Raw genomic sequence first — 25,713 nt, 5'->3', positions numbered from 1 at the left:
CGGGGTGTGACCTTCTGGAGTCCACATATGTATAGCCTGTAATGTATGCGAAGTTAAACTGTAGTTGTGGTATTATCACTAATGGCTTAATTCATTGTCATAAAAGCCATGATCTTTTTAGCAGTGAGTCTTATCCCCTGGTAAGAAGTATGGTCCCTGTTCAATTTGAGCCTGAGGATGGATGTTTGACAGGGGAAGCACATACAAAGTAAAAGCAACAAATAATCAATATCATTCAGTTGTTGTTTTCTTCCTTTCAGAGAGCAAGAACTATATTGGAACTTGAAAAGAGAATTACGATTTTTTTTAAGGATATCTTTAAACTTGGGGAAAAGTGCAAATGCTCTGAAAATGACATCAGATTATGTTTAAGGTAATAGACAGATGGAAATTTAATTTTAATGGTGATCTGTCAGATTTCCTGACATGACTGTTTCAGTACAAAATGTCTATAAAATAACAATTCTGGAGCATATTTTATTTATTTATCGATATTATGTCATTCTTCTGATATCCTTAATAGAACTGTGTAAATAAATGGATGTCACCAGTTGGGTTGTCACTACACCATCTCACACTGTCCACTCATTTCCGACTTTGCTAGTGGCTACGTTTCTAGTAGAAATAACAGAGGACTGGAACAATGCAGTTACAAGAAAAGACGGCCCAGAATTACTATTTTATGGGGATTACAAGTACTTACTTTGACCCATTCACAACGTGGCCAATTTCCGTTTTTTTGCGATTTCATTTTTCTCCTCATCTTCTTCCCAGAGCCATAACTTTTTTTTTATTTTTCTGTCCACATAATCAGGGCTTAATTTTTGTGGGACGAGTTGTATTGGCCAATTTCCATTTTTTTGCATTTAAATTTTTCCTCATCTTCTTCCCAGAGCCATAACTTTTTTATTTTTCTATCCACATATCAGGGCTTGTTTTTTTGTGAGACGAGTTGTACCTTAGAATGACATTATTAACTTTATCACATAGTTTACTGGAAACGGGAAAAAAATTCCAAGTGGGGAGAAATTGTCAAAGAAACGCAATTCTGACATTGTTTCTTGGGAATTGATTTGTACATTTTGTGGTAAAAAATTACCTTGAACTATGATTCACCTTTATTATTTTAGTGGTTGAAAAAAAAACAGAAGTAAAAAAAAATAAAAAAAATGGGGGTTGGGTGGCCATTTTCCACCACCTGTGAAGTTTTCATTTTTCGTTCGATGGAGCTGTTTTTCTCAGGTGACACTAACAAAATTAAATTTTATCGCTATTTAATGTGATATAAAAGCACAAAGTAACAAGTATCTGTGATTGATACCTGTTTTTCAATTATTTTAAAAATATAAATCTGAAAAGTGTGATGTGACATGCATTTGGATTCACATGCGCATGACTCAATACTTTGTAGAACCTACTTTAACTGCAATTACTGCTGCAAGCCTTTTAGGGTATGTTTCTGCAGCGCCCCAGAGATCTGGTCATTGCAGTATGACACTCTGCCACTAAGGGGAGTGATGGTACGTCTAATGGCACTGAAGGAATTCTCCTGACCAGGTATCAGTAGAACACATTACACTTCACACTCCGGCCACTAGGGGGAGAAAAAGGCTTTATTTATTGGGCCACTCCTCACACTGGTAAAACTAGGGGTTGGGGAGGAAGTTAGTCAGAAGCTGACTGGGTTGGATTCAGGCAACATCCCGTGGCAGGGGGTGTTGCAGGGAGAAGGCACAGGGGGGCCCCTGTCAGGCGTGGGAGCCTGGCAGGTGCCTAGCGAACAGAACAGAACGTTACAGAACTGCGCCTGCACTACCTTGCGGCGGTATCCTAAGAAAGAGATAAGAAAGGAAGGATATTGTGGAACAGTGTAAACGAGATCAAGCACAAAGGAGGACCAGTAGGAGTCGTGCCGTGAGACCGAGGCAACATCCTACTGAGGCGTGTAGCCGATGGCCGGAACACCGCGGGAGTAACTGACTTCAGGCCTTACTTCAAACTCCGCAGGACAGTTAATTATAGGTTGGCTGTCTACCTTAAATTTCCTAAGAAGACATAGGGGGCAACATTGGGAGAGGGGCGTCTCTAGGGTCCCGAAAGACCTCCAAGCCTTCCCGTCATACAGGTGCATCCTAGCCAAAATATACCTGGGGGACGAGAAACTAGTAACATCTGGAACTAAAGAGAGAGAGAGAGCTGTAGAGAACGAACGAACGAGAACAGCAGTTGTGAGGACTATACCGAATGCTCAGCAGGGTAGGACTACAACACACAGGCGCTAGTGGTGGGCAACGATTTCCATCTGCGAGGGAAACTCTGGAAGTGCCCATCAGACCGGCCGGTCTCTGATAGCCCTGTTAAACGTGCTCTGGATTGAGGATCCTGAAGTCTTCAGTAAAGAGGTAAAGAGACTGCAACCTTGTGTCCTCGTTATTGCCTGCACCTCACACCATTACCATCCACCTTACTGGGAAGCCCTGGGGACATACTTCACCTGTGGGAAGGTATACCATCTAGCTGCCGTTCCATCACCCCAGTGGACCCCATAGCAGCGTCGGTCACCCTGACCGAACACCACAAGAGGCGTCACGAACTCCTGACAGACTGTACCACCTTTATTGGACACCCCTTAGCAGGGTCGCGGACCGGGTCTAGCCATTGTGCAGCCTCAGAACCAAACCAGAGAGGCCCGGTACCGAAACGCGTGGCCCTGTGTCTGGGGGCGATCCATTTCTACCAGCTTTGCACATCTACAAGCTGAAATGTATTCTTTGTAAACCAGCTCTAGCTCAATGTGATTGGATGAAGATAATCTGTGATCAGCAATTTTCAAGATTCTCAATGGGATTTAGATCTGGACTGTGACTGGGCCATTCACACACATGAATATGCTTTGATCTAACCATTCTATTGTAGCTTTGACAAAATATTTAGTCTCGCTTTCCCGTGGGAAGGTGAACAATGCCCCAGTCTTATGTCTCTTGCAGCCTTTAACAGGTTTTCCTCTAGGATTGCCCTGTATTTAGCTCCATCTATCTTCTCAACTCTGACCAGCTTCCCTGTACTTGGTGAAGAAAAGCATCCCCACAGAATGATGCAGCCATTACCATGTTTGACGTTGGCGATGATGTTTTCAGGGTGATGTGCAGTGTTAGCTGTCCGCCACACATAGCATTTTGCATTTAGGTAAAAAAGTTCTACTTTGTTCTCATCTGACCAGAGCACCTTCTTCCACATGCTGTGTCCCCTATATGACTTTTTGAAAACTGCAAACGAGACTTCTTGTGGCTTGCTTTAAAAAGTGTCTGTCTTCTTGCCATTTTTCCACAAAGGCCAGATTTGTGGTGTATACTGTATGAGTCGTGGATCTCTGTAGCTCCTCCAGAGTGACCATAGGCCTCTTGGCTTGTTCTCTAAATAGTACTCTCTTTCCTTGGGATGTCAGTTTAGATGGACGATCATGTTTTGGTAGGTTTGCAGTTTGTCATACCCCTTCCATTTTTCCATGAACAGTGCTCCATGAGATGTTATGAGCTTGGGCTATTTTTTATAACCTAAACTTGCTTTACTCTTCTCCACAACTTTATCCCTAACCTGTTGAGTGTGTTCCTTGGTTTTGATGATGCTGTTTGATCCATAATGTTATCAAACCAACCTCTGAGGTCTTCACAGAACAGCTGTGGCTACACACAGGTGAAGTGAAGTCACGAACTATGTGACTTCTGGAGGCAATTGGTCACTCAGGATTTAAGAGTATCAAATTACAGGGAACTGAATACAAATGCATGTCACAATTTTCAAATTCAAATGTATTTTTTTTAATAAATAGAAAACTGTATTCTATTTCATTTACCCTTCACAAACATTTCTTACTTTGTGTTGGTATCTATATATATAATTGTCTAAGGGTTTTTCCGTCTGTCTGTCTTTCTGTCTGTCTGTCTTTCTGTCTGTCTGTCTGTCCTGGAAATCCCACGTCTCTGATTGGTCGAGGCCGCGACCAATCAGCGACGGGCACAGTATCGACGTAGAAATCCCGCGTCTCTGATTGGTCGAGGCCGCCAGGCCTCGACCAATCAGCGACGGGCACAGCGACGATGATGTCATAAAGGACGTAGACATCCCGCGTCTCTGATTGGTCGAGGCCGCCAGGCCTCGACCAATCAGAGACGGGCACAGCGACGATGATGTCATAATGGTTGCCATGGCGACGATGATGTCATAAAGGTTGCCTCGACCAATCAGCGACGGGCACAGTCTGCCGCGAATTCTGGAATCATCATTGTCCATATACTACGGGGACATGCATATTCTAGAATACCCGATGGGTTAGAATCGGGCCACAATCTAGTATAACATAAAATCCCAATAAAATATATTTAAGTTTCTGGGTGTGACGTGAAAAGATGTGGAAAATTTTCAAGGCAATATAAATAAATATGCAGATGTTAGAAGTGTTAGGCCATGTTCACACGTTCAGTATTTGGTCAGTATTTAACATCATCAACTCATACTTAAAGGGAACCTGTCACCCCGTTTTTTGAGATTGAGCTATAAATACTGTTAAATAGGGCCTGCGCTGTGTGTTCCTATAGTGTATGTAGTGTACCCCGATTCCCTATGTATGCTGAGAAATAACTTACCAAAGTCGCCGTTTTCGCCTGTCAATCAGGCTGGTCAGGTCGGGAGGGCGTGGTGACATCGGTGGTTCTTCCTCAGCTTTACGTTGGTGGCGTAGTGGTGTAGTGGTGAAGACACAGCGCGCGATCTGCGCTGTAATCCCTTGCATCGGTGGGGGCGGCCATCTTCCTGGGGCCGCGCGTGCGCAGATCGAGTGCTCTGCTGCACGGGGCTTCAGGAAAATGGCCGCGGGATGCCGCGCGTGCGCATTAGAGATCGCGGCGGCCATTTTCCCAAAGCCGAGATGCAAACTCGGCTTTGGGAAAATGGCCGCCGCGATCTCTAATGCGCACGCGCGGCATCCCGCGGCCATTTTCCTGAAGCCCCGTGCAGCAGAGCACTCGATCTGCGCACGCGCGGCCCCAGGAAGATGGCCGCCCCCACCGATGCAAGGGATTACAGCGCAGATCGCGCGCTGTGTCTTCACCACTACACCACTACGCCACCAACGTAAAGCTGAGGAAGAACCACCGATGTCACCACGCCCTCCCGACCTGACCAGCCTGATTGACAGGCGAAAACGGCGACTTTGGTAAGTTATTTCTCAGCATACATAGGGAATCGGGGTACACTACATACACTATAGGAACACACAGCGCAGGCCCTATTTAACAGTATTTATAGCTCAATCTCAAAAAACGGGGTGACAGGTTCCCTTTAAGCCCTTAATGTCAAACGGTGCTCCTTCCCTTATGAGCCCTGCCATGCGCCCAAACAGTGGTTTTCCCCCACATATGCGGTATCGGCATACTCAGGAGAAATTGCACAACAAATTTTGTGGTCCACTTTCTCTTGTTACCCTTGTAAAAATATAAAAGTTTTGGGTCTAAAGTACGTAAATTTTTTGAGAAAAAAAAGTTAAACGTTTATTTTTCCTTCTACATTGCTTCAGTTTTCGCAAAGCAACTGAAGGGTTAATAAACTTCTTAATTGTGGTTTTGAGTACCTTGAGGGGTGCAGTTTTTAGAATGGTGTCACTTGTGGGTGTTTTCTGCCATATAGGCCTCTCAAAGTCACTTCAAATGTGATGTGGTCCCTAATAAAATGGTGTTGTAAAAATGAGAAATTGCTCGTCAACTTTTAACCCTTATAACTTCCTAACAAAAAAAAAAATTTGGTTCCAAAATTGTGCTGATGTAAAATAGACCTGTGAGAAATGTTATTAACTAGTATGTGTGACATAACTCTCTGATTTAAGGGCACAAAAAAATAAAAGTTTGAAAATTGCAAAATTTTCTAAATCTTCCCCAAATTTCCGTTTTTTTTTTTCATAAATAAACGCTAGTGATATCAAAGAAATTTTACCACTATCATGAAGTACAATATGTTACAAGAAAACAGTCTCAGAATCAGTGGGATCCATTGAAGCGTTCCAGAGTTATTACCTCATAAAGTTACAGTGGTCAGAATTGTAAAATTTGGCATGGTCATTAAGATCAAAATTGGTTCGGTCATTAAGGGGTTAGTTAATACTGAACATAACGAGATGTTTTGAAAATGGTGTTTCCTTTTTTCATCATTTACAGATCATTAACCTGTCTATTAATCTTTTGATTTCATAAATCTATGACTTTTCCTTTTTGGGGTTGCAATAGTAACGTTGAAAATGTGCACTTATATACATATACTGTATAAATAATGTGTCTTTTCATTAATAGAATTAACAAAGTTAAATGGACTGAATGGCATAGTCAAGTCACGCGTGTATCTGAAGATAATGGACTCTCACAATCAAACGGTTTGTTTAACTCTTTGCCGTATTCCAGCAACTAAAGTTACCAAAGTTATTGTTCATTAAAAATGATAAAATTAAGTAATGGGAATACTTTATAGGAGTTTGACATTTTAAGACTGAAGTCAAAGTAAACTACCGTACCTTAATCGAATTTCAGTCACGTGACAGCTGCTAATTTAACTGATGCAACATGTCATCGATACGTGAAAATGGGGCATAAGATTTCTATTGGGCAGGGCAAATTTACTATGAAAAGAGCATTCTGTCATACGTATCTATGGCTACTATGTAACAGCTCATTTTAGAGAATGAAAAGGCTTAAAATGTAACTTTTACATTTTCCTTCATGAAATCAGTTCTCCATTACTCAGCGATATTGTGCTACACTAGAACCACAAGTATCAGTATATGAAAGAACGATATCAAAGCCAAGTGCCACAAGTTCCCATAATATAATAATAAACCTGTCTGACTTACATAACTAAAGACTTTCTCTGAGTGCGGCAAATGATTTCTACTCCCGTCTTTAATCCGCAGATCCAACACGAGGGCAAGATGTTATAGAAGTTAAGACTAGAGTTCTCGCCCTTAAAAGGGTTGTCTTTATTATAGGAAAGCTTTCATGATTTATCCTTATTGAGCCTTATTCGGAATTCACTTCTCTTACGGCTTAATTCATACATCAGTATTTGTATGCCAAAATCAGAAGTGTCTCCAAAACACAGAACAAGTGTCAGTGTTTGAATTATAGTTTTTTGTGTGTGTTCCAATCCTGGTTTTGGCATACAGAGTCTGATGAAAAAAGTGCTGACCAAATACTGACATGTAAATAAGCCCAAAAGCAGTTGGTAGGCTTTTTTTTAATTTTTATTTCACCGCCGAAATTGTATCACTAATGCATGTTCCCTGCCTTACCAGCCGCCATCTTCTGCTGTTCCCAGCACCGCACCGGTCCTAACTTCTGACTGACCGGAAGCCCGAGGTAACAGTCACAAGCTCTCAATGTTAGTCTCTGAGAGTCTCATGGTGGCCTCATTGTGGCTTTCATAGACTAACATTGAGAAATTACCACCGATGCGATCCGGCAGGTCATGACCAGCAGAAGACAACGGAACACCGATGAGAACAGAAGATGATGGCGGCCGATAAGTACGATACTAGGGGCAGGGAACGTACTGTACATTAGTGATACCACTGCGGCAGTGATATAAAAAAAGGTTGGAGAGGCACTTTAATCCCTACGTTCTCCCAATGTGTTGTTGTTATTATTATTATGCTTTTGCTTATAGGGATGGTGTTTCACTATCCCCATCTTCTCATCTCATAATTCTGCAACAAAACGTCTAGGCAGCAAAGTAACATAAGTACAACGGCCTCCACTGCTTACCAGTCATTACTTAGTGCAGCAAGAAAGACTGCTGAGTGGTGGAGGTTGTTCCATCCGTATCTTGCCGCTCACTAGCCTAAGGATATGTTCAGTTTTTCACTATTCTACACTATACCCATGTGAAAATATGCCTACAAAATGCATCCCATTCATATACCTATTTTTTTTTAAAGCAGCTTCCAAATATTTTTGATAAGTGATGCATTTCCCAGACAAATTCCGGATGAGAATCCTGACAGTTGTGGCGCACAGATTAGTCCTTTTAAATGGGGCTAACCGTTGTGTAAACCTGCGGCAAATCACACTGTTTTGGATCGCCGATGTTGATTTTTGACCAAACATTTTACATTTTTCTAGCATAAATTTTCTTAGTCTTAACATACGGTACCCAAAGAATAACAAGTACAGACTTATAACTGAGGAAAACTGACAGTGTGAGAGATTTATAAATTATTTTACACGAACGATTGAGCTTCGATGACCGACTGTATGCCCTCTAATCACAGCATGCCCTTTTCCTACACTGATTTCAATGTGATTGTGACGCCCGAGAGACCGGGGTACCCAGCACCGGACCAATGGGGTCTGTCTCTTGAGGGGGATGTCACGGGTGGCTTGACCCGATGCTGTGGCCTCAGGCAATGCACAGTGTAAAGCGTATCGTGAGGGAACAGGCACTTACTTGATCAGCAGCAGGTTCTCCCAGCGGTGATGATCCCAATCCTGGATAGATGGCTATTGTCCAAATGAAAGACTGAGGCACTGAAACGTTTAACCAGTTTACTTTAACAATAAAGGATTTACAACCAGTCCTGTCACCGGAGTCTGTATGGGAACTCTGAGTTACTTTGACCCTGCCGGGGTCTTCGCCTCTTATTGTACGCAATATCTGTGTGGCCCTGCTGCTGTATGTGAACTGGCTGCCGGCCCAATCTGTCCCCTCCGGGTCCTGGTTCGACGGGCAACCCGAGTCCTTTTATCGGCTTACCCCCTCCGGGAGTACCGCTGAACTCTGTGTCTGTTGCTGCGTCCGACCCTAGTGAAGCTGATATCACCTCACGTTTTTCCGGTTGCTGTATTATATGTAATGAATACAGCCACGGATCCGGTATCCGTCTTTGCGCCTGTTCTGGGTAGTGATTAATGCTACCCGGTTCTCACAATGTCCTTTTTCTCTATCCCTCTTCTCCTCAGGCCGGTGATTTGGGCCTGGAAACCGTCATAGGGCTGTTAGAAATTCAGCTGTATGACCTCTCACTTTCAGCTCCTTAGCCCAACTGCCCAACTGCCAGTTCTTCTCTCAGACCAGAATGGATCAAGGGGAGTCTCTGGAGCTCCCCCTTCTGGCCGGAGGAGGTAGTGCAGTCTTGCTATTTTAGTATTTGTATTCAGTGTCAGTAACTATATTTGTGGCAAATACCTCTAGGGGTGCCACATTCCCCCTTAGTTAAGAACAGTACTCCGGGACTGTGGGACGATAACATTTTGAAATAACAATTAATATGTACAGAGTCTTAAAAATGAAAAGTTACAAAAACCACTCAAGGAAACAAAAATAGAGTTCTGTAAAAAGTCACTTCAAATAGCGTCCATTAATACAGTTCTATCCTTGAAGGTATTAGGAAAGGCACTGTACTTAGTGTCCAGGAATTTAGTTCCATTTTTCCAACGGAGTTATCAATATAAAGTCTAAAGAAAGTTCAAAAAGAGCAAAAAGCAAAGTTCAAAAAGCAGTCTTTCCGGAGCTTTGATTTAGTGCCTCCGGGCTGATAAAAAGTTCAAGAATATGCAAGAAGTTCATACAGACAAGTCTCTGTAGGCACTGGGCTTAAACGTTGCAGACTGATAACAATGACTATACTACATTTTCTGTTTAACTATATACGGCATAACATATATACAATTCACATTATGAGCTTTATAGTTGGTAATCTGCATACCTGGCCGGTAATTGACCCTGGGTACTACGCTGTGATCTACGTAATAGCGGTGTCTCTTCATGTGGTGTACTACTGTCTACTGCGGATGTAGTATCTGCCCGCTCTGCTAAAGATAATTCCACGACTATGGAGTTGGCAAGTCCACCGTGAATGGGATTACTCTGATCAGGAATCTGTTCTTCCTGGCCTGGAATCTCCTGTAGTACGGGGTCAGCCTCTTCCTGTCTCGGGACTTCTGGTATTGGGTTCGGTGTTGGGTAAAAGGCCACCATGGGAACCACTACTGCACCATGGTATGTTAGTAGGGTTTTGGGAAAGTCTCCTATACAGGTGTGATACATTTCCTCTTCTTTTTCCTTTACTGGTTGGATCTGTATGGGTTGAATAACTTCTGGTTCTGGCTGGACAACTTCTGGCTCTTTCAATGCTTCCGGACATAATTTAAGATTGTCTCTTGACACTAGTACAGATGTTAAGCCTCCGTTTTTGCTAATGAGACACATTTTAGGATTATCCATTCTTGTTGGTAAAACTGTGTAGGGTACGGCTTCCCACTGATTGTCTAGTTTATTGGTTAGACGATTTCTCTTGAGCACTTGGTCACCCGGTCTTAATGGGGTCGCTAGAGCATTCTGGTTGAAAGATCGCTCTTGTCTTTCTCTAGTTTGCTGAAGGCTTCTTTCCACACTCTCTTGCACTTGGCGATACTGCTTTTGCCGTATGATATCCCAATTGGAGTCTTGAACTTCAGCGTCTGGTTTCAGAATTCCCCTTTCTAGATCGATTGGTAATTGGCCGGGTCTTGCACGCATAAGGTAAGCTGGGGTGCAGTTGGTGGAGCTCACCGGGACATGATTATACAGATCCACCAAGTCAGGCAATTTCTCTGGCCATTGATTCCTTTCTGTCTCAGGTAAAGTCTTTAGTAGGTCTATTACAATATGGTTCATCTTCTCGCATAAGCCGTTTGTTTGTGGATGATAGGCCGTCGTCCGGATCTTTTTGCAACCATACATATTACAGAATTCTCTGAAGATCTCTGATTCAAAGGCTGTACCTTGGTCGGTGAGAACCTGTTCTGGATATCCATGGGGTCTACAAAAGTACGTTTGGAATGCTTTGGCTGCTGTTTTTGCTGTCAGATCTTTTACGGGTACTACTACCAAGAAGCGTGAATAATGGTCCACGATGGTCAAGGCATAGACATAGCCGGACCGGCTTGGTGTCAACTTCACGTGGTCCATGGCTACAAGTTCAAGTGGTTGTTTGGTGATTATGGGCTGCAGTGGTGCTCTTTGGTTCTTTTGATCGTTTCTTCTGAGGTTGCACGGGCCACAATTTCTGCACCACTGTTCGATTGATTTTCTCATTCCGACCCAATAAAATCTTTCTCTTAGAAGTACTTCTAACTTTTTCCAACCGAAGTGACCAGCACCATTATGGTAAGCTTCGAGGACCATCTTCACATCTTGTTTAGGCACGATAATCTGCCAAACCAATTCATGTGTTTTCGGATTGGTGTACCTTCTACAGAGCTTCCCTTGATACAGGAACATTTTGCCTCTCTCTTTCCAGAGTTGATGCGTCTCTTCTGGGGCATCCTCATCGGGATATGCACTTTGCTCAGTCAGCAGTTCCTTCACCAACTTCACAGCCGGATTGCTGTCTTGGGTGTCAGCCCATCTATGGTGTGCTAACGGATTAAAATTCACCTCTTGTTGTTTCTGATAGGTACTTGACTGATGATGTTTTGCCTTGGGATGATGGAAGGCTGGTAGTTCAATTTCTTCAAGCTCCCCCGTTTCTTCTTCTACATCTCTCAAGTGTGGCATCCGGGATAGGGCATCGGCATTTCCATTCTTGCGACCTGCTCGATACTTGATTATGAAGTTGTAATTAGATAACCGGGCTATCCATCGCTGTTCTAACGCACCTAATTTGGCTGTGTCCAGGTGGGTCAACGGATTGTTGTCAGTATAGACAATAAATTCTGCAGCGGCCAGATAGTGTTTGAAACGTTCAGTCACAGCCCAAACTACTGCCAGTAGTTCCAATTTGAAGGAGCTGTAATTTTCTGAATTTCTTTCAGTAGGCCGGAGCTTTCTACTTGCAAAGGCGATGACTTTCTCCCGACCTTCTTGCTTTTGTGACAGCACCGCTCCTAGTCCCACATTACTGGCATCGGTGTAGAGGATGAAAGGTTGATGGTAATCTGGGTATGCCAGAACCTCTTCTCCGGTTAGTGCCTTCTTTAGTTGTTCAAAGGAGTCTTCCCTTTCGTCGTTCCACTGAAAAGGAGGGTTTCGGTTTGAAGGTTTCTTCGTCTGCCCTACCAAGGTGTCTTGCAAGGGTCTTGCCAACTTGGTAAATCCTTTTATAAATCTGCGATAGTAACCCACCAATCCCAGGAATTGTCTCACTTCTTTTGCGCTGATAGGTCTTGGCCAATCCCTTATGGCGCTTATTTTCTCGGGATCTGGTGCTACTCCCTCCGAACTCACGATGTGTCCCAGGTACTGTACCTTTGGCTTGAGAAGGTGACATTTGGATGGCTTGACTTTCATGCCATACCTGGATAAGGCTTCGAACACTTCTGCCAGGTCTATTAAGTGTTGTTCGTAAGTCTTTGAGTAGACGATCACATCATCTAGGTACAGGAGGACGGTCTCGAAGTTCTTGTGTCCGAGGCAGCATTCCATCAGCCGCTGGAAGGTACCGGATGCGTTGCAGAGTCCGAACGGCATGCGATTAAATTCACATAGACCCATTGGTGTGGTGAATGCCGTCTTTTCCTTATCTCTCTCAGCCACAGGGACTTGCCAATACCCGCTTGTTAAGTCTAAGGTGGAAAAATAATTAGCAGATTTCAAAGCAGTTAAGGACTCTTCTATCCTAGGCAAGGGGTAGGCGTCTTTATGGGTGATGTTATTAATCTTCCGGTAGTCTACGCACATTCTCATGGTTCCATCCTTTTTTTTAACAATCACTAGAGGGGCCGCCCAGGGGCTACAGCTGTCTCTTATTACCCCGGCCTGTTTCATCTCCCGCAGCATATCTTTTGCACACTGATCGTGAGCGGGCGGTATGGGTCTATATCTTTCTTTTATTGGGGGATGGTCACCGGTGGGGATTGTGTGTTCTACCCCTTCTATCCGTCCGAAGTCCAATGGGTGTTTACTGAAGACTTGTTCATATTCCGTCACTAGCCTATACACCCCTTGTTTTTGATGGGTAGGTGTTGAATTTATGCCCACGTGTAGCTGTTGGCACCAATCCTCCATCTGAGCCGTTGACTTCCACCTGACAGGTTGGTTCTAAGGGCTCAATGGTTGTGATGGCATTGTTGTCAACAGTATATAGCTTTGCCACTGTAGCATACCTTGGCAAAGTGACCTCTTCCTCTCCACAGTTCAAAAGTCGTACCGGCACTCGTCCCCGGTGTACCTCGACTACCCCTCGTGCTGTGAGTATAGTGGGCCTGCTGTCGGTGTACACTGGTTCTATTAAGGCTTGATAATCTCGTCCCTTAGTACCAATGGCTGCTCTACACCATACCAGCATTTCTGTTTTTGGTGGGATTACAATAGATGTCGGATCACTTACCCTCACACTGCCAATTTCTCCACCTGCAACTTCTACCTGTTGCCTTAACATCAATACTTTTATTTCCCTCCGGAGAACTCTCTGCTGGTAGGATTGGGCAGTTTCAGCAATTTGCTGTAAGACAGAAATAACTTCGGCAAAGCAGTTCTCTAACACATTCATTCCTATCAATACAGTTGGTTCACCGTTCCGCCAGTCAACATCAACAACAATTATACCCTGTTTCTTCAATTCTACTTTACCAATCTTTATGGTCATCTCCCTGAATCCTAGTTTCGGTACCAACTTACCATTACTGGCCCATATATCTAGTTCAACATCAGAGGGCCCTTTATCAATATCTGCATCAGCCCAGTACCTCTTATAAAGGATATACGGTATAGATGAAATCTGGGAACCTGTGTCCAGCAAAGCGTTGAGGGGAATTCCGTCCAGCACGATAGGGATAATGGGTCGTCCTCCGATGTACCTGTCGTGCCAGGGTGTTGGGCCTTGAAAGTTCATTCCTGCAAAGCGGCCCGCATTCCCAGGGGATTCCCGTTTAAATCACAATCTCGTGCAAAGTGGCCTGGCTGCTGGCAACGGCGGCAAATGGGCTGTCCATCCGGTTGGTAGCGGTCGCGGGGTCGTCCTCTCCATGTCGGGTATCTCCGGGGTCTCATCCATGGAACATCTTCTCTACGGTTTGCCAACTCCATCTTGGGTCCTCTCATCTCCTGCATGATTTTAGCCATTGAAGCAACAACATCAGTTAAAGAGTCAAGCTTTTGTTGAAGAGCCTCATTAGTACTGCGCCCCAGGGGCTTAGCAATGGCCCCGGACATAGCTGATGTCACTGGCACTCCCTGTTGTTGAGGAACCTCTGCCATGGGTTGCACAGGCTCCTGATCCCGAGGTGCCTCTGCCAGCTGGAGACGTATAGCGCTCTCCTTTAATTTGGCAAATGTCAATTCAGGGTTCTTAAAAACAAGCATGCTCACATGCCCCCGGTGAGAAGGGGTGTAGAGTCCCTCAATAAATTGATCTCTTAGCAGTTTATCCGCTCCGGTGTTAAAAATGGGTTCAGCCAGTGTAAGTGATTTAAGGGCTTCCTGCAGGTTTAAGGCAAAGTCTCTCACGCCCTCATTAGCTTTTTGTTTGCAATTAAAGAATCGTACTTTAGCTTTGCTGCTGGCAGTGGTTTCAAATGTAGCCTTTAATCCAGCAAATATGCGTTCAACAGTGCCTTTTAGATCAGCTGCCCATGCTGTGACTTCTCGCTTAGCATGGCCACTTAACTGCATCATCAGGAGACTAACACGCTGAACTTCACCCACGGGGAACATGTCAAAATGGGCCAGCATCTTTTCTCTGAAATCGTCAAGGGTATTAGGCTCACCTTCATACATTGGAAGCCACGGGCCACCCGGGGTATATGGCATCAGCACAGGCATGATGGGCGCCACTCCTTGCACCGCTGCGCTACCGGACTCTCTATCGACACTCTGTCTTTCAGCTGCATTAGCGTCGCCGGGTGCTGCGGCGTCTCCGTGCTGCGACATACTGTGCCCCCTTAGTTAATCCGGACCCTTCCGGTCCTCCGCTTCCGTCGGGATAGTGTAGATTCGTTCCGCTGTGCAGCAGGATTGGTTTTCCCCTTGCTCTGACGTCAGAGCGCTCAGCTTGGTGCCGCCCACAATGACACGCCCCCCTGCTGCTCCCGCCCGCCGCGCGCTCTGTAATGGCGGATTCTGAAGCTTTTCAGTCAGACTGGGGCTCAGGTAATGGCGTAGCTCAATTAACAGTCTCGTGCCTAACGGTTATGAGGTGATGGCGGCCATCTTTACTCCATTATAACCAATGGGGAAAAGTCACTTTCAATAGTTTTTAATGGGAAATGGAATTTTCTTTAATAAAGTCAATTTTCAAGATTTTTCATCCAAGTTTTCACAGTTTTGGGCTCCAATCACGGCACACAATACCCGGTATACGGGCTGGCTGAATCCTGTTCGTGACGCCAATTGTGACGCCCGAGAGACCGGAGTACCCAGCACCGGACCAATGGGGTCTGTCTCTTGAGGGGGATGTCACGGGTGGCTTGACCCGGTGCTGTGGCCTCAGGCAATGCACAGTGTAAAGGGTATCGTGAGGGAACAGGCACTTACTTGATCAGCAGCAGGTTCTCCCAGCGGCGATGATCCCAATCCTGGATAGATAGCTATTGTCCAAATGAAAGACTGAGGCACTGAAACGTTTAACCAGTTTACTTTAACAATAAAGGATTTACAACCAGTTCTGTCACCGGAGTCTGTATGGGAACTCTGAGTTACTTTGACCCTGCCGGGGTCTTCGCCTCTTATTGTACGCAATATCTGTGTGGCCCTGCTGCTGTATGTGAACTGGCTGCCGGCCCAATCTGTCCCCTCCGGGTCCTGGTTCGACGGGCAACCCGAGTCCTTTTATCGGCTTACCCCCTCCGGGAGTACCGCTGAACTCTGTGTCTGTTGCTGCGTCCGACCCTAGTGAAGCTGATATCACCTCACGTTTTTCCGGTTGCTGTATTATATGTAATGAATACAGCCACGGATCCGGTATCCGTCTTTGCACCTGCTCTGGGTAGTGATTAATGCTACCCGGTTCTCACAATGTCCTTTTTCTCTATCCCTCTTCTCCTCAGGCCGGTGATTTGGGCCTGGAAACCGTCATAGGGCTGTTAGGAATTCAGCTGTATAACCTCTCACTTTCAGCTCCTTAGCCCAACTGCCCAACTGCCAGTTCTTCTCTCAGACCAGAATGGATCAAGGGGAGTCTCTGGAGCTCCCCCTTCTGGCCGGAGGAGGTAGTGCAGTCTTGCTATTTTAGTATTTGTATTCAGTGTCAGTAACTATATTTGTGGCAAATACCTCTAGGGGTGCCACATGGACAAGTACCCAAAGGAGGAAATATATATAAAAAAAAAAACATTTTATATTAAAGGAGTTTTATGGATTCAGAAAACCTGTCCTTGGGCTTCAGTTTGTTTTAAAAACAAACTCTGCTTTACTCACCCTGGACAAACTCTGCTTTACTCACCCTGGACAAACTCTGCTTTACTCATTCTGGACAAACTCTGCTTTACTCACCCTGGACAAACTCTGCTTTACTCACCCTGGACAAACTCTGCTTTACTCATCCTGGACAAACTCTGCTTTATTCACCCTGGACAAACTCTGCTTTACTCACCCCGGACAAACTCTGCTTTACTCACCCTGGACAAACTCTGCTTTACTCACCCTGGACAAACTCTGCTTTACTCACCCTGGACAAACTCTGCTTTACTCATCCTGGACAAACTCTGCTTTATTCACCCTGGACAAACTCTGCTTTACTCATCCTGGACAAACTCTGCTTTACTTATCCTGGACAAACTCTGCTTTACTCACCCTGGACAAACTCTGCTTTACTTATCCTGGACAAACTCTGCTTTACTCACCCTGGACAAACTCTGCTTTACTCAATCTGGACAAACTCTGCTTTACTCACCCTGGACAAACTCTGCTTTACTCAATCTGGACAAACTCTGCTTTACTCACCCCGGACAAACTCTGCTTTACTCACCCTGGACAAACTCTGCTTTACTCACCCTGGACAAACTCTGCTTTACTCACCCTGGACAAACTCTGCTTTACTCATCCTGGACAAACTCTGCTTTACTCACCCTGGACAAACTCTGCTTTACTCATTCTGGACAAACTCTGCTTTACTTATCCTGGACAAACTCTGCTTTACTCAATCTGGACAAACTCTGCTTTACTTATCCTGGACAAACTCTGCTTTACTCACCCTGGACAAACTCTGCTTTACTCAATCTGGACAAACTCTGCTTTACTCACCCTGGACAAACTCTGCTTTACTTATCCTGGACAAACTCTGCTGTACTCACCCTGGACAAACTCTGCTTTACTCACCCTGGACAAACTCTGCTTTACTCAATCTGGACAAACTCTGCTTTACTCACCCCGGACAAACTCTGCTTTACTCACCCTGGACAAACTCTGCTTTACTCACCCTGGACAAACTCTGCTTTACTCACCCTGGACAAACTCTGCTTTACTCAATCTGGACAAACTCTGCTTTACTCACCCTGGACAAACTCTGCTTTACTCAATCTGGACAAACTCTGCTTTACTCAATCTGGACAAACTCTGCTTTACTCAATCTGGACAAACTCTGCTTTACTCAATCTGGACAAACTCTGCTTTACTCACCCTGGACAAACTCTGCTTTACTCACCCTGGACAAACTGTTCTTTACTCACCCTGGTCAGGTCCAGTTCTGGATCTTTGACTCTTCCAGTGTCTGCAGCGCTGACGTCACGCTGACAACACTGCAGCCAATCAGTGAGATCAGCGACTGAGTGCCTTGGCAGGTCCCTGAGCTTAGGTATTGGCTGCAGGGCTGTCACGGAGGTTGAGTAAACCACAACTTTGTTATAAAAAAAATAACTGCACTGGCAGACAGGGAATTTTCAAAACCGGAAAACAACTTTAAAAGTAATTAGGTTGCTTTATTGTTGGGTTTTGTTGGTTTAAAGTAAGAGTAATTAACTATGAATCACTTTTTTACATTTTTTTTTACAAGATGAAGAATCTGTCTGCTCCCGTATACCGGCAATTGATGAAATGGATATATCTACACGGAAAGAAGAAACTTCAATTCAGTGGGAAAATGAAGAGGATGCGTACCTGGAAACAGTTTGGTTGAAAGAAGACACAAGTCCATCAAATTCAACCTTTAGCCTAACATGTTGATCCAGTGGAAGACATAAACCCTAGGGGGCAGATGCTAACAACCCCACATTAGGGGAAAAATTCCACTAGTTCCGTGGATCAGGGTCCTATCACAGAATCTAGTGCCCAAACCAGTCATATTAGATTTACCAGTTACTGTCCCCTCATATATTTGTACATTGCAGTAATATCGCCGTGAGCCCTCACTTTTCCACCCAGGATACGACTGCAGAGCAGGCTCATCACATCAAAAAGATGAGAATCATATCACAGAAATCTTTCAAATGCATTTCAGTTTATATTTTAGTTGCTTGTAATAAAGGGCTTCAAATTCATGGCTGATTATTATCTGTCTACGATGGGTGAACAGTGAGCTCACAAACGGTGAGTAGAGGTTGATTGTGGGTAACACTACTGTGGGCACCATAAGGCTATATTCACACTTTGCGGATTTTGCTGCGGATCCGCAGCGGATTTGACCGCTGCGCATCCGCAGCAGTTTCCCATGAGTTTACATTTCAATGTAAACCTATGGGAAACAAAAAATGCTGTGCACATGCTGCAGAAAAATCCGCGCGGAAACGCTGCGGATTACATTCCGCAGCATGTCACTTCTTTTCTGCGGATTTTCAGCTGCTCCAATAGAAAACTGCAGTTGAAAATCCGCAGAAGAAAACGCAGTAAAAACCGCGATAAATCCGCAGTAAAAACCGCGATGGGTTTTCACTGCGGATTTTGCAATTCCGCTGCGGAAAAATCCGCAGTGGAATCTGCAAAGTGTGCACATAGCCTAAATGATGGAGAGCACCAAGTGCTACGAGGAACCTGTCACCTGATTCATGCTGCCCCGGCCACAGGCCGCACCACTCAGAGCCGACTGCAGGATTGTGGTCGGTGTACTGTGCTCTGAAATGCTCTGGCGCTTCGGAGAGAATATAGTTTAGAGATCTGGCGCTGCCGCTCCAGGTCATTGATGGGATTCTCGCTATGTGAGAGAACTGTCAATCACCAAGAGCTGCCCCCATACAGCACCCACCAGAGACCCCCGTACATCACTTCCCACAGAGACCCCGTACAGATCCTACCAGAGACGCCATACAGTGCTTACCACAGACTCCCGTACATCACTCCCCACAGAGACACCCGTACAGCACTTACCAGAGACCCCCGTACAGCACTTACCACAGAGACCCCATACAGTGCTTACCAGAGACCCCGTACAGCACTTACCACAGAGACCCCATACAGCACTTATCACAGAGACCCCATTCAGTGCTTACCACAGAGACCCCATTCAGTGCTTACCACAGAGACCCCATTCAGTGCTTACCACAGAGACCCAATATGGCGCTTACCACAGAGACCCCATTCAGTGCTTACCACAGAGACCCAATATGGCGCTTACCACAGAGACCCAATACAGTACTTACCAGAGACCCAATACGGCGCTTACCACAGAGACCCCATACAGCACTTACCACAGAGACCCCATTCAGTGCTTACCACAGAGACCCCATACAGCACTTACCACAGAGACCCAATATGGCGCTTACCACAGAGACCCCATACAGCGCTTACCCATACCTCCCAACTTTTGAACATGGGAAAGAGCGGCAAATTTTAGGCCACGCCTCTGACCACACCCATTCATAACTAGTCACACCTATATCCACGTCCCAATAATGGCCGCACATGATGCTCCATACTGTATAATGACTGCACATGATGCTCCATACTGTATAATGGCCACACATAGTCCTTCATACTGTATAATGGCCGCACAGTGCTCCATACTGTATAATGGCCGCACAGTGCTCCATACTGTATAATGGCCGCACATGATGCTCAATACTGTATAATGGCCGCACAGTGCTCCATACTGTATAATGGCCGCACATGATGCTCAATACTGTATAATGGCCGCACAGTGCTCCATACTGTATAATGGCCACACATAGTCCTTCATACTGTATAATGGCCGCACAGTGCTCCATACTGTATAATGGCCGCACAGTGCTCCATACTGTATAATGACCACACATGATGCTCCATACTGTATAATGACCACACATGATGCTCCATACTGTATAATGGCCGCACAGTGCTCCATACTGTATAATGGCTGCACATGATGCTCCATACTGTATAATGACCACACATGATGCTCCATACTGTATAATGGCCACACATGATACTTCGTACCGTATAATTGCCACACATAGCTACTCCTGCACACGCGGCTGCGCTCCATACTTTGCACACACGGCTCCGCTCCGTACACACGCGTTCCGCTCCATACACCTCGTACACATTCAGCTCCGATCCATACACCTCATACACACACGGCTCCGCTCCGTACACCTCGTACACATTTAGCTCCGCTCCATACACCTCATACACACACGACTCCGCTCCGTACACATTCAGCTCCGCTCCATACACATCGTACACATTCAGCTCCGCTCCATACACATCGTACACATTCAGCTCCGCTCCATATACCTCGTACACATTTAGCTCCGCTCCATGCACCTCATACACACGGCTCCGCTCCATACACCTCACACACATTCAGCTCCGCTCCATACACCTCATCCAGCAGCACCATGGCAAGTTGGCAACCAGCACAGCCGAGTCCTGCAATCCACGGAGGTCCCGATCATGTGACCCCTGCTCCTCCCCTCCTGTGACCTTCTCACAGGTCCTGTGGGCACAGAGCAGCCAATATGTGGTGTGCTGTGCTCAGGCTGCAGGGATGAGGCTGATCCGCACACCTCCCAACCACTGCGGGACAACTAATGTCCCTCCCAGGATCGCGGGGCTGTCAAAATCGGGACAGTCCCGCTGGATCCGGGACAGTTGGGAGGTAAGTTACCACAGAGACCCCCATACAGCGCTTACCACTGCCACCCCCATACAGCGCTTACCACAGAGACCCCCATACAGCACTTACCACTGCCACCCCCATACAGCGCTTACCACTGCCACCCCCATACAGCGCTTACCACAGAGACCCCCATACAGCGCTTACCACAGAGACCCCCATACAGCGCTTACCACAGAGACCCCCATACAGCGCTTACCAGAGACCCCATACAGCGCTTACCACAGAGACCCCCATACAGCGCTTACCACAGAGACCCCCATACAGCGCTTACCACAGAGACCCCCATACAGCGCTTACCACAGAGACCCCCATACAGCGCTTACCAGAGACCCCCATACAGCGCTTACCACAGAGACCCCCATACAGCACTTACCACAGAGACCCCCATACAGCGCTTACCACAGAGACCCCCATACAGCGCTTACCACAGAGACCCCCATACAGCGCTTACCAGAGACCCCCATACAGCGCTTACCACAGAGACCCCCATACAGCGCTTACCACAGAGACCCCCATACAGCGCTTACCACAGAGACCCCCATACAGCGCTTACCACAGAGACCCCCATACAGCGCTTACCAGAGACCCCCATACAGTGCTTACCACAGAGACCCCCATACAGCACTTACCACAGAGACCCCCATACAGCACTTACCACTGCCACCCCCACACAGAGCCCAACATAAGCAGAACAGATATTTTTACCCCAAAACTGAAGTATTATCTAGGTTAAATCATTAATTGCTTGTGTTTTATATTATGGGTTTATTAATAACACAAGTCACCATACGAGTCTGTATAAGGGATGCTATAATGCACCACATAACCACATACAAGTACAACCCCAGAATAACGCTGCAGTCCCGCGCAGGCGCCAAGAGGGGGCGGAGCCTCTGCCCTCAGCCGCCAGTTATGCGCCCCGCCCTCTCCATTTCTGTGCGCGGCGCGCGCGGCCTTGGCGGGAAGAAAACGGGCGGGAGCGTCACGCGGTGAAGATGAAGAGAAGTCTCCCCCCAGGTGGGCGCGTGTGACAGGGACGTGGGCGGGAGCAGAGTAATGCGGGCGGCACCGCAGTGTCAGGAACTCCGCGTGTGACCAGTGATATACAGCACATGATGGTGGGACGTGTCCACCTCGTTGTTCTCCGTCCGTCATTGGCTGATCCGCGGATTTCGGAGCAGTAGTCAATGATTTATTTTTTTGTTTCACTTGCCTCCATGAGTGGATGTGATCAACTAACTGTGGGATGAAATGGGGGAAAAACTATTCTGCCATTAAGTTTTGGCGGCAATCACTGTGGTAAAATCACCCTGACCGGACCTCCAGGAGAGGAAATGAGGAGGCCAGATTGGTGACAAGACCTCCAGGAGAGGAAATGAGGAGGCCAGACTGGCGACAGCACCTCCAGGAGAGGACATGAGAAGGCCAGACTGGTGACAGGACCTCCAGGAGAGGACATGATGGGGAGGCCAGACTGGTGACACGGCCTCCAGGAGAGGACATGATGGGGAGGCCAGACTGGTGACAGGACCTCCAGGAGAGGACATGATGAGGAGGCCAGACTGGTGACATGGCCTCCAGGAGAGGACATGATGGGGAGGCCAGACTGGTGACATGGCCTCCAGGAGAGGACATGATGGGGAGGTCAGACTGGTGACAGGACCTCCAGGAGAGGACATGATGAGGAGGCCAGACTGGTGACAGGACCTCCAGGAGAGGACATGATGAGGAGGCCAGACTGGTGACACCACCTCCAGGAGAGGACATCATGGGGAGGCCAGACAGGTGACATGGCCTCCAGGAGAGGACATGATGGGGAGGCCAGACTGGTGACAGGACCTCCAGGAGAGGACATGATGAGGAGGCCAGACTGGTGACACCACCTCCAGGAGAGGACATCATGGGGAGGCCAGACAGGTGACATGGCCTCCAGGAGAGGACATGATAGGGAGGTCAGACTGGTGACAAGACCTCCAGGAGAGGACATGATGAGGAGGCCAGACTGGTGACAGAACCTCCAGGAGAGGACATGATGGAGAGGCCAGACTGGTGACACGGCCTCCAGGAGAGGACATGATGGGGAGACCAGACTGGTGACAGGACCTCCAGGAGAGGACATGATGAGGAGGCCAGACTGGTGACAGGACCTCCAGGAGAGGACATGATGAGGAGGCCAGACTGGTGACAGGACCTCCAGGAGAGGACATGATGGGGAGGCCAGACTGGTGACAGGACCTCCAGGAGAGGACATGATGAGGAGGCCAGACTGGTGACAGGACCTCCAGGAGAGGACATGATGGGGAGGCCAGACTGGTGACAGGACCTCCAGGAGAGGACATGATGAGGAGGCCAGACTGGTGACACCACCTCCAGGAGAGGACATCATGGGGAGGCCAGACAGGTGACATGGCCTCCAGGAGAGGACATGATGGGGAGGTCAGACTGGTGACAAGACCTCCAGGAGAGGACATGATGAGGAGGCCAGACTGGTGAAAGAACCTCCAGGAGAGGACATGATGGAGAGGCCAGACTGGTGACACGGCCTCCAGGAGAGGACATGATGGGGAGACCAGACTGGTGACAGGACCTCCAGGAGAGGACATGATGAGGAGGCCAGACTGGTGACAGGACCTCCAGGAGAGGACATGATGAGGAGGCCAGACTGGTGACAGGACCTCCAGGAGAGGACATGATGGGGAGGCCAGACAGGTGACATGGCCTCCAGGAGAGGACATGATGGGGAGGCCAGACAGGTGACATGGCCTCCAGGAGAGGACATGATGGGGAGGCCAGACAGGTGACATGGCCTCCAGGAGAGGAAATGAGGATGCCAGACTGGTGACGGCCTCCAGGAGAGGACATGATGGGGAGGCCAGACAGGTGACATGGCCTCCAGGAGAGGAAATGAGGCCAGACTGGTGACACGGCCTCCAGGAGAGGACATGATGGGGAGGCCAGACTGGAGACAAGACCTCCAGGAGAGGACATGATGGGGAGGCCAGACTGGTGACAAGACCTCCAGGAGAGGACATGATGGGGAGGCCAGACTGGTGACAGGACCTCCAGGAGAGGACATGATGGGGAGGCCAGACAGGTGACATGGCCTCCAGGAGAGGACATGATGGGGAGGCCAGACTGGTGACAAGACCTCCAGGAGAGGACATGATGAGGAGGCCAGACTGGTGACAGGACCTCCAGGAGAGGACATGATGGGGAGGCCAGACTGGTGACAGGACCTCCAGGAGAGGACATGATGAGGAGGCCAGACTGGTGACACGGCCTCCAGGACAGGACATGATGGGGAGGCCAGACTGGTGACACCACCTCCAGGAGAGGACATGAGGGGGCCAGACTGGTGACAGGACCTCCAGGAGAGGACATGATGGGGAGGCCAGACTGGTGACAGGACCTCCAGGAGAGGACATGATGGGGAGACCAGACTGGTGACACGGCCTCCAGGAGAGGACATGATGGGGAGACCAGACTGGTGACAGGACCTCCAGGAGAGGACATGATGGGGAGGCCAGACTGGTGACAGGACCTCCAGGAGAGGACATGATGAGGAGACCAGACTGGTGACACGGCCTCCAGGAGAGGACATGATGGGGAGACCAGACTGGTGACAGGACCTCCAGGAGAGGACATGATGAGGAGGCCAGACTGGTGACAGAACCTCCAGGAGAGGACATGATGGGGAGGCCAGACTGGTGACACGGCCTCCAGGAGAAGACATGATGGGGAGACCAGACTGGTGACACCACCTCCAGGAGAGGACATGATGAGGAGGCCAGACTGGTGACAGGACCTCCAGGAGAGGACATGATGGGGAGGCCAGACTGGTGACAGGACCTCCAGGAGAGGACATGATGAGGAGGCCAGACTGGTGACATGGCCTCCAGGAGAGGACATGATGGGGAGGCCAGACAGGTGACATGGCCTCCAGGAGAGGAAATGAGGAGGCCAGACTGGTGACACGGCCTCCAGGAGAGGACATGATGGGGAGGCCAGACTGGTGAAAAGACCTCCAGGAGAGGACATGATGGGGAGGACATGATGGGGAGGCCAGACTGGTGACAAGACCTCCAGGAGAGGACATGATGGGGAGGCCAGACTGGTGACAAGACCTCCAGGAGAGGACATGATGGGGAGGCCAGACAGGTGACATGGCCTCCAGGAGAGGAAATGATGAGGAGGCCAGACTGGTGACAGGACCTCCAGGAGAGGAAATGAGGAGGCCAGACTGGTGACATGGCCTCCAGGAGAGAACATGATGGGGAGGCCAGACTGGTGACATGGCCTCCAGGAGAGGACATGATGAGGAGGCCAGACTGGTGACAGGACCTCCAGGAGAGGACATGATGGGGAGGCCAGACTGGTGACAGGACCTCCAGGAGCGGAAATGATGAGGCCAGACTGGTGACAGGACCTCCAGGAGAGGACATGATGGGGAGGCCAGACTGGTGACACGGCCTCCAGGAGAGGACATGATGGGGAGGCCAGACTGGTGACACGGCCTCCAGGAGAGGACATGATGGGGAGGCCAGACTGGTTACACCACCTCCAGGAGAGGACATGATGAGCCCAGACTGGTGACATGGCCTCCAGGAGAGGAAATGATGAGGCCAGACTGGTGACACGGCCTCCAGGAGAGGACATGATGGGGAGGCCAGACAGGTGACACCACCTCCAGGAGAGGACATGATGAGGAGGCCAGACTGGTGACATGGCCTCCA

The 25,713-nt window shown here is 47.8% G+C and overlaps 2 protein-coding genes across 14 annotated transcripts in view; both read left to right on the top strand.

The window, feature by feature from the left end:
- Positions 1-18,428, top strand: part of LOC138672752 (transient receptor potential cation channel subfamily V member 3-like) — a 138,086-nt gene extending 119,658 nt beyond the window's left edge. For 12 of the 13 annotated variants that reach the window (XM_069761068.1, XM_069761067.1, XM_069761066.1 and 9 more), the window contains 3 exons: positions 261-373; positions 6,339-6,418; positions 17,945-18,428. In XM_069761068.1, the coding sequence (XP_069617169.1) occupies positions 261-373; positions 6,339-6,418; positions 17,945-18,114 (363 nt within the window). In that variant the 3' untranslated portion in view covers positions 18,115-18,428. Of the gene's footprint in view, positions 1-260; positions 374-6,338; positions 6,419-8,996; positions 9,131-17,944 lie in introns of those variants that run through there. The other variant, XM_069761069.1, reaches the window with a different exon arrangement.
- Positions 18,429-21,888: 3,460 nt separating this feature from the next.
- SPATA22 (spermatogenesis associated 22) overlaps positions 21,889-25,713 on the top strand; it is a 38,139-nt gene continuing 34,314 nt past the window's right edge. Inside the window, exon 1 of the mRNA XM_069761065.1 lies at positions 21,889-21,997. Coding sequence (XP_069617166.1) covers positions 21,976-21,997 — 22 coding nt within the window. The 5' untranslated portion in view covers positions 21,889-21,975. The remainder of the gene's footprint in view (positions 21,998-25,713) is intronic.

Source organism: Ranitomeya imitator, chromosome 3, assembly GCF_032444005.1.
Source record: "Ranitomeya imitator isolate aRanImi1 chromosome 3, aRanImi1.pri, whole genome shotgun sequence".
Taxonomy (NCBI): Eukaryota; Metazoa; Chordata; class Amphibia; order Anura; family Dendrobatidae; genus Ranitomeya; species Ranitomeya imitator.
The sequence above is the reverse complement of the archived record's forward strand: the minus strand, read 5'-3'. Positions and strand labels throughout refer to the sequence as shown.